The sequence below is a fragment of the Rhinichthys klamathensis genome, unplaced genomic scaffold (genome assembly GCF_029890125.1).
Source record: "Rhinichthys klamathensis goyatoka isolate OS25496 unplaced genomic scaffold, OSU_Roscu_1.1 h1tg000444l_1, whole genome shotgun sequence".
Taxonomy (NCBI): Eukaryota; Metazoa; Chordata; class Actinopteri; order Cypriniformes; family Leuciscidae; genus Rhinichthys; species Rhinichthys klamathensis.
The window spans coordinates 233,884-254,109 of record NW_026606939.1 but is presented as its reverse complement, the minus strand read 5'-3'; the positions used below and the strand labels follow the sequence as shown (position 1 = coordinate 254,109).

Genomic DNA, 20,226 nt, shown 5'->3' with positions numbered 1-20,226 from the left:
AAGAACGGTTACTAATAATTGAGCTACAATAAAAAATTATAATAATTGAGCAGCAAATCATCATATTAGAGTGATTTCTGAAGGATCATGTGACACTGAAGACTGGAGTAATGATGCTGAAAATTCAACAGGAATAAATTACATTTTAAAATATATTCACATAGAAAACAGCTATTTTAGATTGTAATAATATTTCACACTATAACTGTATTTTGACATTATTTTTTTATATTTTAAAATCTTAATTATTCCAAACGTTTGACTGGTAGTGGTAGAGTATCCACATTTACGGTGCCTTCAAGATGATTAATTATTATAGGCAAAATTACTAATGATTGCAATATTATAATAATGATGCGGTGTGAAGTGCGTGCGAGATGTTGTCCCTCACGTGCTCGGTCTGAAACTCTCGTGTCTCTGTTGAAAGGATGGAGAAGGAGTCACGGCCTCCAGCGCAGACTGATTCACTCTCGCTGCGATCTCCTGCCAAAGAGAAACACTAGCAATAACTGACTTTAAAATGCATTAAAGCCGTCGTGTGTTATACATGCATATATATATATTATATTTTCACCTCGACAGTAAGACTAAATCTAAACTCAACACTCACCTCTGGGTTTTCACTCAGGTATATCCTCTTAGATATGTTGTTTATCGTTGCAATCCACTAAAATTAAATAAAAAAACATTTGAATTACATTTGAATTGGTGAATCTAATGAAGCCTGTCATGTTTAGGGTCATGTTTCACACCAAAATCAAATTAAACATATTTAATATAAAGCCACAAGTTATTTCATATTGTGACATTACATGCATGATATTTATGCACATTTCCCCCAGAATTCTCATTACTGTAAATAATGTATATAAAATTAATATTTTTTATACATCATGATCATTTTCCTTCTACTACCTTTATGTATGCTGATTTTAAAGATATAATTGTTCTCAAACAGGTTACAATTACAGCAATGAGAATATAAAGAGAATGAAAAATAAACTCATTAGAATTATAAGGTCATTAGAATTATACTCACCAAGGCTGCATTTATTTGGTTAAAAATACAGTAAAAACAGTAATTTTGTGAACCATTATTACAGTTTAAAATAACTGTTGTAATATATTTCTACTATTTATCAATGTTGAAAAGAGTTGTGTTGCTTCATTTTTGTGTGGAAATCGTGCTACTTTTTTTCAGGATTCTTTGATAAACAGAAAGTTCAAAAGAACAGCATTTATTTAAAATGGTAAAGACATTTAAAATGATTTCCGATCAATTTAATGCATCCTGAATAGGGTTAGAATAAAAATTAAATTAGAAAAAATTAGAATATCGTGCAAAAGTTCCTTTATTTCAGTAATTCAACTTAAAAGGTGAAACTAATATTTTATATAGACTCATTACATGCAAAGTGAGATATTTCAAGCCTTTATTTGTTATAATTTTGATGATTATGGCTGGTTTTCATAAGCTGTAAGCCATAATCATCAAAACTATAACAAATAAAGGCTTGAAATATCTCACTTTGCATGTAATGAGTCTATATAAAATATTAGTTTCACCTTTTAAGTTGAATTACTGAAATAAATGAACTTTTGCACCATATTCAAATTTTTCGAGTTTCACAGTATTAATTTCTTTCCAAATTTTTTCTTACTGACCCAACTTATAAGAAGGTCTTTGACTTTGAATATGTGTTGAAATGTTCTTGGTGAGCTTGACTCTAATATCTGTATGTGTCTTTCAGAGAAGGTTTTCTCCTCACCTCCTCACAGTCTTTCCTGCTCTCCGCCTGTAATATGGCCGCCCTGCGACACACACAGAAACAGTGACTCAGAATGACTCAATATCTTGGCACATACACTGAGAAGGGATAAGGCAGTCGTTTACCCGCCTGATAAATATTCATTGGAGTTTAAACCGGATCAGCTCTTGGGAATTCTCTGGCAGCACTTTAGCACTTCAGTGTTTACATCTCTCATTACTAGACTAATGCCATAAGACCAGCAAAACTCACCAAAACATTTAGGGAATTTTAGATTCCCAAGAACAAATAAAGGGCTGACAAAGAGCAATACTGTAAAAACGGACTACGACTGGGCTCAATTTTAGGCATTTTACTAACCACAGAGATGAAATTACAGTAAAAATAAGTCAGCAAAAGGTCTGAACTACGTTGCAACTTATTCTGGCCTAGATGTAAAACAAGAAAGTGTTATTTTAGTATCACTGAAAGACAATAATTAGTTTTTTTATTTTTATATTTTCCGTTTTTCATTTAAAGTTTAAGTAATTTCCTTGTGTTTTTTGTCTTTTTCTATGAGTTTGTCTGTCTATGTAGATTTTATTCATTTTTATTTCAGTTTTAATTATTTCAGTACATCGTTAAACTAAATGAAAATGAGAAATGATGCCTTGGCAAGTAGCTGAAATATTTTTTTTTAATATGTTATCTTATTTCAGTTAATGTTTATGTATTATGTAATGTATAATGTATTTATTTTAAGCCACAGAAAAATGTTTTTTATGGTTTTGTTTTAGTTTCAGTTAACTATAATAACTCTGCAACCAAGCACACTTCCTTTAGTTTTTAGTAGAGCTGCACGATTAATCATTAAAAAAATCGCAAACTCCATTCAAACACCCACCCGCGTGATTTTATTCCTAAATTACAGCAATTCGTCTGTCTAATAAACCTTTGACATGTACGATCACAGCCAACACTGAGATCTGCCGCTGATCTAGAGAGAGCAGTTCTCATGTTCAGGGATGAAACAGCTTCTCAAACAGGCTTTTCAACCACACAATATCATTATTTCTGTCTTACAATCATTCAAATTATCACAAGTACTGGGATTATGTTTATAGTTTGGATATAAACACTGATGTCTACGGTAGAGATCAAAATGGAGCAAATCGCCTTTTGAAAGTGACTTGACACTTCAAATAAAGATTGTATCATTACATCGTTACACCAGTAGGAGGCGACAAGAGACCGTTAAACACATTGAATCATTCATTCAAGAGATTCGTTCAAAAACGCTGATTCACCCAGTAATGAAACAAACAAGTGAAGTGAGTCATTGAATCATTCATTCAAATAGATTTTTTCTTAAAAATAGTTCAATTTAATTAAACTTTTTTTCAAATAAACTGCAACAATTTTGTCAGAGCCTCGAGTAAATTATTTGTAAATTTGTTTAGCTGTATTCAGAATCGTGATCTCTATTTTGAACAAAAAAAAAATTTGTGATTCTCAATTTATCCAGAATCGTGCAGCTCTAGTTTCAGTGGCATTTAGAGGCAGGATTATTATAAAACAGATTTGTGCATTGAAAATAAATCTTACTTCTTTCCATCAAACGCTGTGATCTGAAAGCAGAACCGGCGGTCCTCACAGTCCACAGCCATGACAGAACAGTTGTCAATGTCCATAACCAGACCTCCGGCGACGTCTCCACGCGATTGGCCCATGAGGTTTCCTCCCTGGGTGAAGAAGTACTGCCGGTCCCAGCTAGACGACACCAGGCCCGTTTTACTGGCGGAGAGAAGCATGAGATCAGCATGAATGCAGGCGACTGAAGCGCACTGAAGCGGGGATGTTCTCTTACTTGCGAGTGTTGAGGTATCCGGCCTTGCGGGTCAGGTTGCGGTTCACAGGGACGGTGTTCGGGTCGGGGTCGGGCATGTAGAGCGGGTCACTGGCCTCTTTCAGGTCTTGAATCGTCTGATCCATCGCTTCAGCGTCACTGTCCATTTCCCTGCGAACACTACGGCCACCAAGAGAAGAAAGTCAGACTCACAAATACAGTACATCACCATTCACTTTTTTTCTCATTTGGAAATAGCACAGACACACATGCAAACAACCCACACTGATTTCTTGTAGTTTCTTGTTTAAGAACTCGCTATTATCATGCAAAGAACATTTTATTAACAACGCAAGGGTGTGTTAAACATTACTGAAACAATAATTTGCATATTGTATAAAATATAACATACACTCCTGTCCAGAAGTTTGGGGTTGGAAATATTTGTAATGTTTTTGAAACAAGCCTTTTCTGCTCTCCAAGGCTGATCAAAAAATACAGTAAAACTGTAATATTGTCAAAAATTATTACAATCTAAAAGAACTGTTTTCTATGTGAATATATAGTAAAGTGTGATTTATTCCTGTGATCAAAGCTGAATTTTCAGTATCATTACTCCAGTCTTCAGTGTCACATGATCCATGAAAAAGTTCAACAGCATTTATTTAAATAGAAATCTTCACTTTAAACTTTACTTAATCAACACTTATCACATAAAATGATACATTTCTTTAAATGTATTGTCAGATGAATTAGTCCATTATGATGAAAACCAGAGTTATTTTAGTATTACTTAAATACAATTATAGTAATATTTTGAATTAACTTTTATTTTTATATTGTACATTTTTATTTTATTAGTTTGAGGTTTTTTTATATTTCTATTCAGCTTCATATATTTTATTTATTATTAATCTATTTCAGTTTTAATAATTTTAGTTTCAGAGGCAACATTTGATTTTTTTTTTGTTGATTTTTTAAAGTTTTTCATCCCCAATTTTTTATTTCATCTTTATTTCAGTTTTTACTAGTTTTAGTTGAAGTTTCCCCCAAAACTCACTTCTGCACGCTGGTTCCGATGTTGGTGAGAAAATCCTCCCATTGCTGCGTCAGATTCTCTGATCCCAGTTTGAAAAAGCTGATCTGATAAAAAAAAAATCAAATAATAATGAGAGACTATATCATTAGATGGTGTTCTGTATTGAACATGATGACTGTAGCTCATGTTAGACGGCCTCATGAACACCTGCGCCTGCATGTATCCCAGCAGCGGCTCCAACAGCGCGATCTTCTTCTTGTACTGCAGCATGTTCAGTGAAGCGAAGTAGTGCATTGTGGTCTCGTGATGTTTTTTCCTGGACGTGTACACGTCCTCCATCACTTCATTCTTCACCTGCAGTGGACACATGGACGATAGGAGTTAGTCACATGTAGGACAGGACATGCTTTTAACAGCTGGGAAAAGTCTCTATGGGACATGTGGATGAAAAATAAAACTCATTTCAGAGTTGGTGCAAGTTTGATGCGATACGGTGAAGAATAGCATTTGGAACAACAAGCCCTGATGAATCGTTCACAATAAGATCGGGAACATGCATTAAGAAAGTTTTCATTTCATCTTGACTTGTGTTAAAGTGCCCCTATTATGCTTTTTCGAATATTATCTTTCATGTAGTGTCTGATATACAGGTGAAACTCGAAAAATTAGAATATGGAGCAAAAGTTCATTTATTTCAGTAATTCAACTTAAAAGGTGAAACTAATATATTATATAGACTCATTACATGCAAAGTGAGATATTTCAAGCTTTTATTTTGTTATAGTTTTGATGATTATGGCTTACAGCTTATGAAAACCCCAAATTCAAAATTTGAATATTGTGAAAAGGTTTTCTAAGCCAAAATCATCAAAATTATAACAAATAAAGGCTTGAAATATCTCACTTTGCATGTAATGAGTCTATATAATATATTAGTTTCACCTTTTAAGTTGAATTACTGAAATAAATTAACTTTTGCACGATATTCTAATTTTTCGAGTTTCACCTGTAGCTGATTGTGAATGTAAAACGTCTGCAATGTCTTAAAGATCAAAGTGCAGGATAAATAAAGTTATTAAAAGAAAGAATCGATGCTGAACTGCTGAAATGAGTCGTTAGTAATTCCAGTCTCAGTTCTTGTTAAATACCTACAGTGGTGTGAATAAGTTATTACCCCCATGCTAAAGTTGCCTAAAAAGAGGAATAAAAAATCATCTTTTGGAAATTGATCTTAATGCCTTAATTAGAAAAATGCGGAAAAATCCAAACTTTAAGGACACCAATTTTCTTTGTGTATGAATAATGTATCATAAATAAATAAATGTTCTTCCTTAAAATACAGGGTGCATAAGTCAGGCCCCCCCTATGTTAAATTCCCATAGAGTCAGGCAGATTTTTATTTTTAAAGGCCAGTTATTTCATGGATCCAGGATAATATGCATCCTGATAAAGTTCCCTTGGCCTTTGGAATTAAAATAGACCCACATCATCACACACCCTTCACCACACCTAGAGATTGGCATGGGGTACTTTCCATAAGATCATGTTTCAATGCAAATCAAACCAGCTATTAGGCTAACTGAAATAACACCATGCCAATCTCTAGGTATGGTGAAGGGAATGTGATGATGTGGGGATATTTTAATTCCAAAGGCCAAGGGAACTTTATCAGGATGCATATTATCCTGGATCCATGAAATAACTGGCCTTTAAAAATAAAAATCTGCCTGACTCTATGGGAATTTAACATAGGGGGGGCCTGACTTATGCACCCTGTATTTTAAGGAAGAACATTTATTTATTTATGATACATTATTCATACACAAAGAAAATTGGTGTCCTTAAAGGTTGCATTTTTCCGCATTTTTCTAATTAAGGCATTAAGATCAATTTCCAAAAGATGATTTTTTTATTCCTCTTTTTAGGCAACTTTAGCATGGGGGTAATAACTTATTCACACCACTGTACGTAACAATGCGACACAATTTGCATAATGCCATCCTATGATTTCCATTGGTTGTCTGCGAACAACATCTACTTTGACCCTCAAACACTAGTTGAAGCCGAGACTGGAAGAGTTTGGTTCGTGTTGTCGACACGTCGAGAAGTCGCTGTTATCAGTGCTGCGAATCCACTTAAATTCACATCCTAAGAATGAAGACACGCTGGAATTGATACGGTAAAACCAACGGCATCTGTTCGTATCAGTGCATCAAGTGCCGAGGAAGATCCAGAGCTGAAATTCAGATATGCTAATGAGCGTTTGCTGTAAGCGGTCGACCAATCACAACAGACTGAGCCATCTGACCAATCAGAGCAGAGCAGGCTCTCGGAAAGGCGGGGTTTCGAGAGACTGAATCTTCAAACAAACAGTTTTCAGACTCTTTGAGAAATTAGATGATGTGATTATGAGAAAAGTAAATGTTTTTTGACCTTGGATGCATATAAACCTATTGTAGGAGACTCCAAAACAAAACTAGAAGCCTTTAAAATTGCATCATAAGGGCACTTTAAACTGAATAGTGAGTTCTTTGTCTTCTATTCTCGTCCTGGACAAGGACGCATGTATCAGAGTAACAGATGTTCATCTCTCCGCGGTCAGGCCAGCTCTCAGTGTGTGTTTTATTAAATGAGGACAGCCAGAGCATTCAGCAAGACACACACACACGTTACACTCTTATCAGGACTGCGGAGCCGCATGCAAACTAACCAGCTGTCAGTCACACAACATCGTAAAATCTCAAAATGCAACACCTTCTCGTTCTCCTTTCGCTTAGACAGACGACTGTATCGGTTTATGGCAGCATCGTGATCTGAAAGGAAAGATATTAAACATAATGAAGCAGAAATAATGGCTTCATTATCAAATATTGCAGCAATTATGTAGAAAAAAACAACAAAGTGCTTACCATCACTTGCAATCTGAAACACTTCCTTCAGGATGACAATTTCTAGAGAGTGAGATGGAGGAGAATTAATGTGTTATATAAGAGTACAGCTTATTAAACAGCTACTTAAATGACTACATGGGCATGAAATATTGATTTGAGGTAAATTACTTTTTATGCGAGTAGAATGAGAGACACGAAATGAACAGATATCTGGAAATGGTCGCAGTCAATTATATAGTTTATAGAGTCATTATAAGAAAAGACTTGACAACAGAGTAGTGGACCAATCAGAATCAAGTATCCCCCATAATGCATTGCTGTCTCATACCTCTCAAGTCTCTCTCTTTAAACTGAGTGATGGGGAACATCATGGCGTCCGCGAGCTGAGTGGAGAGAACGGCGTGACAGGAGCTGAGCTGAAATAAAAGCACAGAATTATGAGCGGAATCTCAATTATCATACTTGCACAGGATGTTAATGAGTGAGTGATGTCACTCTGACCTCGTCGATGACTTTGGCAAACTGCTGGAGAGTGGAGCTCATGACCTCATCGTCGCCCCCCAGAGGAAAACGCTGCACATCAGAGAACGTTAAAGGGATAGTTCACCTCAAAATGTAAACTCTGTCAGTAATTACTCTCCCTCATGTTGTTCAACCCCATAAGACTTTCGTTCATCTTCAGAACACAAATTAAGATATTTTTGATTAAATCTGAGAGCTGGATCACTCCTCCATAGGCTTCTTAAGGGATCGAAACTGGCCGGCCCAAAGGTTATGAAAGACATCGTTAAAATAGTCCGAGTGACTACAGCGTCTCAACCTTAAGTTTATCAAGCGACGAGAATACTTTCTGTGCGCAAGTGTAACAGGTACAGAAAGTGTACTGTTAAAACTTATGTATTGTTTATTATAATTCACACAAAAAAATTTATTTTCATATATATCTGGTATACTTGCCTGAGAAATTAGTGTTTTTCCCCTTTAATTGCTGTGATGTCATCATGAGCCTACACAATTTCCTGTTTTGTCTCCTCCTCTTCCTCTTGGCATTGTTAATAAACTGAAGAGGTGAGTTATTTATGGCTCCTCTGAATCTTAATTTTAATTGTTGCTTTTGAGTCAATATCTTTACTGCAATTTATGTGTATTAAGTTATTGAACTTATCTGTGTGGTTATTTTTTTATCATTTTACCCTATTTAAGTTATATTTTTGACTTTGGCCTATAATATGTGTAGAGATGAAAGCACATGGTGATTAAATGTACGTCACATTTGTTTTATAGAACAATTTAAGGGCGATTTACTCAGAGGCTGCTCTTGTTTGTTTTATATATCGGAGTAAATCCAGTGAAACCGCCGCCTGTTGTCCCGTGTCTTTCTCAACAACGCTACACAACGCAGACAAGTGATTTTATAACTGGTGTCGCGAGCCACCGGTTACACAAAAAAGAGACATAAATAACGACTTTATTCAACTATTAATTTCCTTCTCTGTGGCCGTGAGATTTCACGTAGTGTAACAGCGCAGCGCTTCTGTGTTGTACGTCACACGCATCTCACACACATGACCAGCGTCGGCCAATAGTGAGCCTGTGTGTGACGTACAACCCAGAAGCGCTGCGCTGTTACACTACGTGAAATCTCACGGCCCACAGAGAAGGAAATTAATAGTTGAATAAAGTCGTTATTAGGGCCCAAGCCTTGAAAAGGCGAAGGCCCTATTGTTTTCCTAAGGATTATTATTTAGGGCCCAAGCCTTGAAAAGGCGAAGGCCCTATTGTTTTCCTAAGGATTATTATTTATTAGGGCCCAAGCCTTGAAAAGGCGAAGGCCCTATTGTTTTCCTAAGGATTATTATTTATTATTATTATTATTATTATTATTATTATTATTATTTTACTACCTTTTGGGCACTTTTGGGGGCCTTAACGTGCTCGAAAACTCTTGAAACTTTGCACACATCTCAGAACCCGCGGCCATCAGGGCCGGGCTGAAGCTGGTACCCGGGCGTGGCAGGGGGGCTCGACAGCGCCCCCTGGAACGTGGTTTGAACACTTGGTCCATAAATCAAACACGCTTGCATGTAATAATATGAAACTCAGTACACATATAGATCTCATCGGTTCATATATACTTCATGCTCTTACTTTTTACCCCAGCCCAACAGGAAGTCGGCTATTAAGGGTTGTTTGGAAAACACATGCAATGGAATGTGAAATACTCCTCCTAGAGAATTCAAACACACGGCACGAAACTCGGTCAGCATGAAGTCAAGACACTGAGGATGAAAAATTGCCAGGGGATTTTTGATATCTCGAACGGTTTGGCCGTGGCGAGTAAACGAAATTATGGCGAGAAACGTGAAACAGGAAGTGTGTTATAACTACTGCATACATTAACTAATCTTGATGAAACTTCAGCAGTGTGTTCGTTGTAAGAGCCCGATCACATGGATGTGACTATTGTGAGTCAAAGTTATAGCGCCACCAACTGGCAGCAGGAAGTGTGTCACTTTCAAAATGCTTTTAAATCACCCTCTTATTTTTACCCGATTTGCTTCAAACTTCATGTGCATAATGTAGACACACGCCAGATGTAGACCTGTGAAAGGATTATTGATATCTTAGATACTGTTGCCATGGCAATGCATCAAACATTAATATTCCTTTTTTTAAGCTTTTTCATGCTTTTTTATGCTTTCGGGCACTTTTGGGGTTCTTAACGTGCTCGAAAACTCTTGAAACTTTGCACACGGGACAAAACCCGCGGCCATCAGGGCCAGGCTGAAGCTGGTACCCGGGCGTGGCAGGGGGGCTCGACAGCGCCCCCTTGAACGGGTCAGACAATTTGGTCCATATATCCAACACGCTTTACCCTATTTGCTTCAAACTTGATGTGTATAATGTAGACACAAGCCAGATGTAGACCTGTGAAAGGATTGTTGATATCTTAGATGCTGTTGCCGTGACAACGCATCAAACTTTAATATTCTTTTTGGATACTTTTGAGATTCTTAGCGCACTTTTGGGGCCCTTAACATGCTCAAAAACTCTTGAAACTTTGCACACGGGTCAGAAACCGCGGCCATCAGGGCCGGGCTGAAGCTGGTACCCGGGCGTGGCAGGGGGGCTCGACAGCGCCCCCTGGAACGGGGTCCGAAAACTTGGTCCATAAATCAAACAGGCTTTACCCGATTTGCTTCAAACTTGATGTGTATAATGTAGACACACGCCAGATGTAGACCTGTGAAAGGATTGTTGATATCTTAGATGCTGTTGCCGTGACAACGCATCAAACTTTAATATTCTTTTTGGATACTTTTGAGACTCTCAGCGCACTTTTGGGGCCCTTAACATGCTCAAAAACTCTTGAAACTTTGCACACGGGTCAGAACCCGCGGCCATCAGGGCCGGGCTGAAGCTGGTACCCGGGCGTGGCAGGGGGGCTCGACAGCGCCCCCTGGAACGGGGTCCGAAAACTTGGTCCATAAATCAAACACGCTTGAATGTAATAATATGAAACTCGGTACACATATAGATCTCATCGATTCATATATCCTTTGTACTTTTACTTTTTACCCCAGCCCAACAGGAAGTCGGCTATTATGGTTTGTTTGGAAGCGTATGCCCCTGGAATTCGATATACTCCTCCTAGAGAATTCAACCAATCGCCACGAAACTCGGTCAGCATGAAGTCAAGACATTGAGGATGAAAAGTTGCCAGGGGATTTTTGATATCTCGAACGGTTTGGCCGTGGCGAGGAAACGAATTTATGGCGAATAAAGGAAACAGGAAGTGTGTTATAACTTCTGCATACATTAACTGATCTTGATGAAACTTCAGCAGTGTGTTCGCTGTAAGAGTCCGATCACATGGATGTGACTATTGTGAGTCAAAGTTATAGCGCCACCAACTGGCAGCAGGAAGTGTGTCACTTCCTAAAGGCTTTGAAATCACCCTCTTATTTTTACCCAATTTGCTTCAAACTTTGTGTATAATGTAGACACACGGCAGATGTAGACCTGAGAAAGGATTATTGATATCTTAGATACTGTTGCCGTGGCAACGCATCAAACTTTATTATTCTTTGTTGATGCTTTTGAGACTCTTAACATACTTGAAATTGCATGAAACCCGACAGACACATCACATTTATTAGACAGTAGACATGTGCAGAGTTTCAGAAACGGGCGTGGTGAGGGGCTCAGTAGCGCCACCTTTTGTCAAAAGTGGGGGGATTGATTTTATCTACAGTAATAAAAATCGGTATGTGTATTGTTCTCCTCCAGCCAGACAACTTTCTAATTTACACTCAATAGCTCCAACCAACAGGAAGTCAGATATTTTGGTTTGAAAATTGTCATTTTATGTCTCTCTCTCTCTGAGCCTACGTCTATGTGTGTGTGTGTGTGTCTGTGAGTGTGGGGAGGGGGAGGGGGGCTAGATTAACCATTTGACTGCTGTGTGGTTTGGCCTGCATTAAAAAAGAAAAAAAAATGTCTTACGCCTTGTATTTTTTAAATAAGTTGTATTAATAAGTAAAGGCATATAACCAGTTGAATTGTAGTGCATTGAAAATAGTTTTATATAATTAGTTTATTAATTAAATTAACTTGGTCAGAAAATTTGGTCCATAAATCAAACACACTTGCATGTAATATTATGAAACTCTGTACACATATAGATCTCATCGGGCCAAACAACTTTAAGCCAGCCCAACAGGAAGTGGGCTATTTTGGTCTTAATGTGGATGTTTTGCAAAACCAGGCTCTACATTTTTACCCACTCCTCTTAAGTGGTTTATTTTATTCCCACCAAACTTTTTCAACATGATGAAAATACATTAAAGAAGCATAATTGTGAATATCTATTGAATATCTCTAATTGTTTTGCTATGGCGAGGGATTAAAGTCATGTAAAAAAAAATAAACACTAAAAGCCTCATATCTTCTAAAAATTTAATTATACACCATTTATTTCTAGATAAAATTATACAAATATCAGAACTAAACCCATTTTATTCTTGTTTTCAATTTAAGAATAATGTACAAGTTAAAAAACAGCCAGGATGCACTATTCAGTTAAAAAATAAATATATCAAATAATACATAGGGCTATACTGCCCTCTTGTGTTCAAAATCAGGTAGGCCTGTTGTATTTAAATATAGGTAGCTGCTATGTGACTCCGAGAATTTTTTCTCACCGGTTATTTGACGTGTAACACCGGGGGCTTTTATATCGCTAAGTTAAAAGTGAAAGTAAAGTAAGGACATTTATAGTGGTGGCGCTCACAGTGCGCTCGAATGAATTTCTATGGAAGTAGAAATGAAAAAACGTTCGCTCTGTTTTGCTCGCTCGTCGCCATGGACGCGCACCGTAATGAATGCCACTGCAGCCGCATACTTTTTAGTGTCACTTTAAAATTAGTGCAATATCGGGGCCCAATTGCTTGAATTGTGAGTTCAATAGTCTATTATTTTTCACGGAAAACACAACAACAAAAGAGTACAATGATAGATTCGCTTAAATAGGCGCTTTTACATAAAATAGCCTATTCCGTCATCATCTTTTCAGTCAGCTCTTCACTCTCGTGATTAATGAAATTTGACTCCTGTTGCTGATATTTGCTGCAACTTTCGTTCTGCTCACAATTTAGTAAGCAAACACGCTTCAAATGTGTTTTTATTTTATTTTTGTGTGTATATATGTGTGTATATATATATATATATATAGCTTATGTTTCAAATATGAGTTAATTAACAATCGTTTGAAAGAATGATACTTTTAAACATATCACTAAGCCGTCATTAGGTGTCGCCAGGCGACCGTCTTAATGAGCGAGTCATTGATTCATTTGTTCGAACGATTCGTTCGAACGGCTGAGTCATTCATGAATGAGACAGATTATGGATTGGTCATTGAATCTTTGAGTCAACCGATTCGTTCAAAATGCTGAATCATTCAGTAATGAGAAAACACGTTGCTGTGAGATGCTCGATGGTTCTGCTGTGATCTTTGTTTAACTAGTTTCACTGCTGAAACAGAAAAAAGTCAATATTGCATATAAAATGTAAGTGATTTGACGTGTGTGTGTGTGTGTGTGTGTGTGTGTGTGTGTGTGTGTGTGTGTGTGTTACTTTTTGGATATATATCTTTTTATATGAAAAAAAATAGGCATACAACCCATATATTTTAAATGTATTGTTTGCTTTAAATTACATTAAGATTTGTATGTTTGGTAATTGAACCTGAATGAATTTTAAATGAATGTGCTATATTTCAGAGTTTTCCTTAAAATTTGACCTAACACTAACTTTATTCTCATCTGAATGATAGATTATTTATTTCTGTATAAAATAAAAAAGAGATTTTGGTTGGGTGACAGTTGTAGTTTACAGTTTGACAAAAGCACAATGTTGTGTTTTATTGCGATTGTTCACAAATATAAGTAAACACTTATGAGATAGATGTTTATGGATTGATTGGTCATTGAATCTTTGAGTCAACCGATTCGTTCAAAATGCTGAATCATTCAGTAATGAGAACGCGTTGCTGTGAGATGCGCGATGGTTCTGCTGTGATCTTTGTTTAACTATTTTCGCTGCTGAAACAGAAAAAAAGTCAATATTGCATCTAAAATGTAAGTGATTTGACTTGTGTGTGTGTGTGTGATTGTGTGTGTGTGATTGTGTTTGTTACAGTGATAAGAGTTTAACCCTTGTTAAACTTTAGACCTTGTCTTTTTGGATATATATCTTTTTATATTAAAAAATAGTCATACAACCCATATATTTTAAATGTATTGTTTGCTTTAAATTACATTAAGATTGTATGTTTGGTAATCAAACCTAAATGAATTTTACATGAATGTGCTATATTTCAGATCATATATTTGTTTTACTTAAAATTTGAACTAACACTAACTTTATTCTCATCTGAATGATAGATTATTTATTTCTGTATAAAATAAAAACACCTTTGATTTTTCTTTTTTAATCAATGTAGAATGTGTAACTGAAAAAATAAACAGATTAGGGCTCTGTTTGATGACAAGAAATGAAAACCAATGCGATATGATGAATGTCCAAAAGATGGCTCCCACAGACTGTTTTTAAATAGGATTGTTTGATATTTTTTGCTTTTAAACTGTGTGTGTGTGTGTGTGTGTGTAAGAGATTTTGGTTGGGTGACAGTTGTAGTTTACAGTTTGACAAGAGTTTATAGTTTGACAAAAGCACAATGTTGTGTTTTATTGCGAGTGTACACAAATATAAGTAAACACTTTGCAGTTTGAATAATGTCCTGTATGAACAAAAGGACGGAGTATGTCTTTATGTCTACATTGTTCAATTACGCCACACACACACACACACACACACAAACACTATTTTTCTAATCAGATCAGGCAAGTAATATTCTGTCTTGTCTCTTAAAAAAACAATATATATATATATATATATATGTGTGTGTGTGTGTGTATATATAAATATAGCTGCGAGCAGCGTGAAAGGGCCAAAGCCGGCGGCACCGCCACCCCGGTTATAGCGCCACCAACTGGCAGCAGGAAGTCTGTCACTTTCAAAAAGCTTTGAAATCACCTGATTGCTTCAAACTTCACTACTATGATGTAAACACACGGCAGATGTAGACCTGGATGTAGACCTGACCTTTCAGAAGGTTGCTCTCGCATACTTTGTGGTTGACATGTGCCCTCAATGCACACTTTTGCAGAGCCCACACTGATACAAGCTCTACAGCACACTTCTTTTCGACAGTCAAAGCAGGGTTACGTTTTTGCACGTCGTGCACAATAACCCTAAAGGCACCAGGGTGGCGGTGCCACCGGCTTATATATATATATATATATATATATATATATATATATATATATATATATATATAAATAAATATAGCTGCGAGCAGCGATGAAGGGCCAAAGCCGGTGGTACCGCCACCCCGGTGCCTTTAGGTAACTAAAGGCACCGGGGTTGCGGTGCCACCGGCTTGGGCCCGTAATCGCTGCTCGCAGCTATATTTATTTATATATATATATATATATATATATATATATATTTTATTATTATTATTATTATTATTATTATTATTTTACTACCTTTTGGGCACTTTTGGGGGCCTTAACGTGCTCGAAAACTCTTGAAACTTTGCACACATCTCAGAACCCGCGGCCATCAGGGCCGGGCTGAAGCTGGTACCCGGGCGTGGCAGGGGGGCTCGACAGCGCCCCCTGGAACGTGGTTTGAACACTTGGTCCATAAATCAAACACGCTTGCATGTAATAATATGAAACTCAGTACACATATAGATCTCATCGGTTCATATATACTTCATGCTCTTACTTTTTACCCCAGCCCAACAGGAAGTCGGCTATTAAGGGTTGTTTGGAAAACACATGCAATGGAATGTGAAATACTCCTCCTAGAGAATTCAAACACACGGCAGGAAACTCGGTCAGCATGAAGTCAAGACACTGAGGATGAAAAATTGCCAGGGGATTTTTGATATCTCGAACGGTTTGGCCGTGGCGAGTAAACGAAATTATGGCGAGAAACGTGAAACAGGAAGTGTGTTATAACTACTGCATACATTAACTAATCTTGATGAAACTTCAGCAGTGTGTTCGTTGTAAGAGCCCGATCACATGGATGTGACTATTGTGAGTCAAAGTTATAGCGCCACCAACTGGCAGCAGGAAGTGTGTCACTTTCAAAATGCTTTTAAATCACCCTCTTATTTTTACCCGATTTGCTTCAAACTTCATGTGCATAATGTAGACACACGCCAGATGTAGACCTGTGAAAGGATTATTGATATCTTAGATACTGTTGCCATGGCAATGCATCAAACATTAATATTCCTTTTTTTAAGCTTTTTCATGCTTTTTTATGCTTTCGGGCACTTTTGGGGTTCTTAACGTGCTCGAAAACTCTTGAAACTTTGCACACGGGACAAAACCCGCGGCCATCAGGGCCAGGCTGAAGCTGGTACCCGGGCGTGGCAGGGGGGCTCGACAGCGCCCCCTTGAACGGGTCAGACAATTTGGTCCATATATCCAACACGCTTTACCCTATTTGCTTCAAACTTGATGTGTATAATGTAGACACAAGCCAGATGTAGACCTGTGAAAGGATTGTTGATATCTTAGATGCTGTTGCCGTGACAACGCATCAAACTTTAATATTCTTTTTGGATACTTTTGAGATTCTTAGCGCACTTTTGGGGCCCTTAACATGCTCAAAAACTCTTGAAACTTTGCACACGGGTCAGAAACCGCGGCCATCACAGCCGGGCTGAAGCTGGTACCCGGGCGTGGCAGGGGGGCTCGACAGCGCCCCCTGGAACGGGGTCCGAAAACTTGGTCCATAAATCAAACAGGCTTTACCCGATTTGCTTCAAACTTGATGTGTATAATGTAGACACACGCCAGATGTAGACCTGTGAAAGGATTGTTGATATCTTAGATGCTGTTGCCGTGACAACGCATCAAACTTTATTATTCTTTGTTGATGCTTTTGAGACTCTTAACATACTTGAAATTGCATGAAACCCGACAGACACATCACATTTATTAGACAGTAGACATGTGCAGAGTTTCAGAAACGGGCATTGTGAGAGCAATTAGAGAATAATGTTTAAGTTTAAAAACAGCCAGAATGGTTGTTTAGTCAAAACATTTTTTTTTCCAAATCATACATAGTGTTATACTGCCCTCTTGTGTTCAAAATCAGGTAAAAAGCGAAAGTAAAATAAGGACGTCTGCACAATTCATTAATAATGGTGCAGAGTAGAGTGAGCTTTTTCAATTAATTCCTATGGAAGTAGGAATGAACTAAACAACGTTCGCTCTGTTCTGCTCGTCCCTCACCGTGGGCGCGCAGAGTTATGAATGCCCGTGCAGCCGTGAGCATTTTAGTTTCATTTTAAAATTAGCGCCATTTCGGGGGACGTATTACTTTAATTTATTTAACAAAAACACAATGTTGTGTTTTATTGCGAGTGTACACAAATATAAGTAAACACTTTGACGTTTGAATGATGTCCTGTATGAAGAAAATGACGGAGTATGTTTCACTGTTCAATCGCGCTGAGCCACCCAGACCCCCACACACACACTGACACACACACACACACACACACACACACACACACACACACACACACACACACACACACACAATAATAAAACATTCAACCTAACATATACAAATTACACTGCTATGTTGAAATAGTCAGTAGTACAATTTGTATCATTCACAGTAAGCACCGCTCCACTGTGATTTTTCCAAGCACATTTTTGCACAAGTGAAGAGGATGATTTTTTCCGTCGATATTGGAACGTGAGTGAAGTACAAAGCCTGTAATAAAGAATAGTTTAGCATCCAAATACATCGCAAATGTTGCAACATTTAGATTCTAAAGAGAGATTTACGTGAGCCTAACACCACTTACTTTTACTTTTGTTTTAAATTATTTCGTTTTGGCTTTATTATAGTTATTTTTTTATTCGTGTTCTGTTCTGAATATCATTAAATTTAAAGGATTTGTTGTGGAATATTTTGAGTGTATAATCAAATAACACTAAACCGTCACTAGGTGTCGCCAGGCGACCGTCTTAATGAGCGGGTCATTGATTCATTCGTTCAAACGATTCGTTTGAACGACTGAGTCATTCATGAATGAGACAGATGTTTATGGATTGGTCATTGAATCTTTGAGTCAACCAATTTGTTCAAAATGCTGAATCATTCAGTAATGAGAAAACACGTTGCTGTGAGATGCAATGGTTCTGCTGTGATCTTTGTTTAACTATTTTCGCTGCTGAAACAGAAGAACAGTCAATATTGCATCTAAAATGTAAGTGACTTGACACGTGTGTGTGTGTGTGTGTGTGTGTGTGTGCGTGTGAGTGCGTGCGTTTTGCTGTGTTGATTGTTGGTGAGATGATGCAATGATGGGGTTTTGTCACTGACCTAATAAAAGTGTGGGCTAAGAAAAAAAAAATCTCTCTCTTTCAGAACAATATATTTGTTTTCCTTGGTCATTTTCTCTCTCTCTCTCTCTCTGAGCCAATATGGCAAGCCGTTTTAACATTTAATCATTTTAACCTACTAGTCTCTAATTTCTTGCTACTAGTACTTATTTTTTAGATACTAGTATCTATTCCATTAAGTACTAGTACTTATTCATTAGCGACTAGTGCTTAATCTTTAGTACTAGTGCCTATTCTTTAGATACTAGTGCTTATTCTTTAGATATTCTTTTGAATACGTATTAGTAGCTAATGAATAAGTACTGGTATCTATTTAATAGGTACTAGTATCTAATGACTTGGTACTAGTATTTATTGAATAAATACTAGTATCTATTAATAGGTACTAGTATCTAAAAGGTCATTTTCTCTCTCTCTGAGCCAATATGGCAAGCCGTTTTAACATTTAATCATTTTAACCTACTAGTCTCTGTTTTCATGCTACTAGTACTTATTTTTTAGATACTAGTATCTATTCCATTAAGTACTAGTACTTATTCATTAGCGACTAGTGCTTATTCTTTAGGTACTAGTGCCTATTCTTTAGATACTAATGCCTATTCCTTAGGGACTAGTAGCTTTTAAAAGATACTAGTACTTATTCATTAGATACTATATTAGTATCTAAAAATCAGTCAAAAGACAGTCAAAGCAGGGTTACGTTTTTGCACTTCGTGCACAATAACCCTAAAGGCACCAGGGTGGCGGTGCCACCGGCTTTATATATATATATATATATATATATATATATACATATATATATATATAAATATATAAATATAGCTGCGAGCAGCGATGAAGGGCCAAAGCCGGCGGTACCGCCACCCTGGTGCACCAGGGTTGCGGTGCCACCGGCTTGGGCCCGTAATCGCTGCTCGCAGCTATATATATATTTTTTTTTCTCCTCTTTTATTTTTCTTACGACTATTCGGGCACTTTTGGGGCTCTTAACGTGCACGAAAACTCTTGAAACTTTGCACACGGGTCAGAACCCGCGGCCATCAGGGTCGGGGTGAAGATGGTACCCGGGCGTGGCAGGGGGGCTCGACAGCGCCCCCTGGAATGGGCTCCGAAAACTTGGTCCATAAATCAAACACGCTTGTATGTAAGAATATGAAACTCGGTACACATATAGATCTCATCGGTTCATATATACTTCATGCTCTTACTTTTTACCCCAGCCCAACAGGAAGTCGGCTATTTAGGGTTGTTTGTAAAACGCATGCAATGGAATTTAAAGTACTTCTCCTAGAGAATTCAAAGAAATGCCACGAAACTCGGTCAGCATGAACTCAAGACATTGAGGATGAAAAATTGCGAGGGGATTTTTGATATCTCGAACGGTTTGGCCGTGGCGAGGAAACGAAATTATGGCGAGAAACGTGAAACAGGAAGTGTGTTATAACTTCTACATACATTAACTGATCTTGATGAAACTTCAGCAGTGTGTTCGCTGTAAGAGGCCGATCACATGGATGTGACTTTTGTGAGTCAAAGTTATAGCGCCACCAACTGGCAGCAGGAAGTGTGTCACTTTCAAAATGCTTTGAAAGCACCCTCTTATTTTTACCCGATTTGCTTCAAACTTCACTACTATAATGTAAACATACGCCAGATGTAGACCTGTGAATGGATTCTTGATATCTTTGATACT

At 37.4% G+C, this 20,226-nt stretch overlaps 1 protein-coding gene across 3 annotated transcripts in view; it reads right to left on the bottom strand.

The window, feature by feature from the left end:
* appl1 (adaptor protein, phosphotyrosine interaction, PH domain and leucine zipper containing 1) overlaps positions 1-20,226 on the bottom strand; it is a 42,665-nt gene that overhangs the window by 7,610 nt on the left and 14,829 nt on the right. For 2 of the 3 annotated variants that reach the window (XM_056236289.1, XM_056236291.1), the window contains exons 4-14: positions 8,026-8,097; positions 7,853-7,940; positions 7,543-7,584; positions 7,388-7,446; positions 4,841-4,987; positions 4,655-4,737; positions 3,616-3,774; positions 3,354-3,542; positions 1,770-1,812; positions 611-667; positions 392-483 (exon numbers count right to left, since the gene is read on the bottom strand). In XM_056236289.1, the coding sequence (XP_056092264.1) occupies positions 392-483; positions 611-667; positions 1,770-1,812; positions 3,354-3,542; positions 3,616-3,774; positions 4,655-4,737; positions 4,841-4,987; positions 7,388-7,446; positions 7,543-7,584; positions 7,853-7,940; positions 8,026-8,097 (1,031 nt within the window). The remainder of the gene's footprint in view (positions 1-391; positions 484-610; positions 668-1,769; positions 1,813-3,353; positions 3,543-3,615; positions 3,775-4,654; positions 4,738-4,840; positions 4,988-7,387; positions 7,447-7,542; positions 7,585-7,852; positions 7,941-8,025; positions 8,098-20,226) is intronic. The other variant, XM_056236292.1, reaches the window with a different exon arrangement.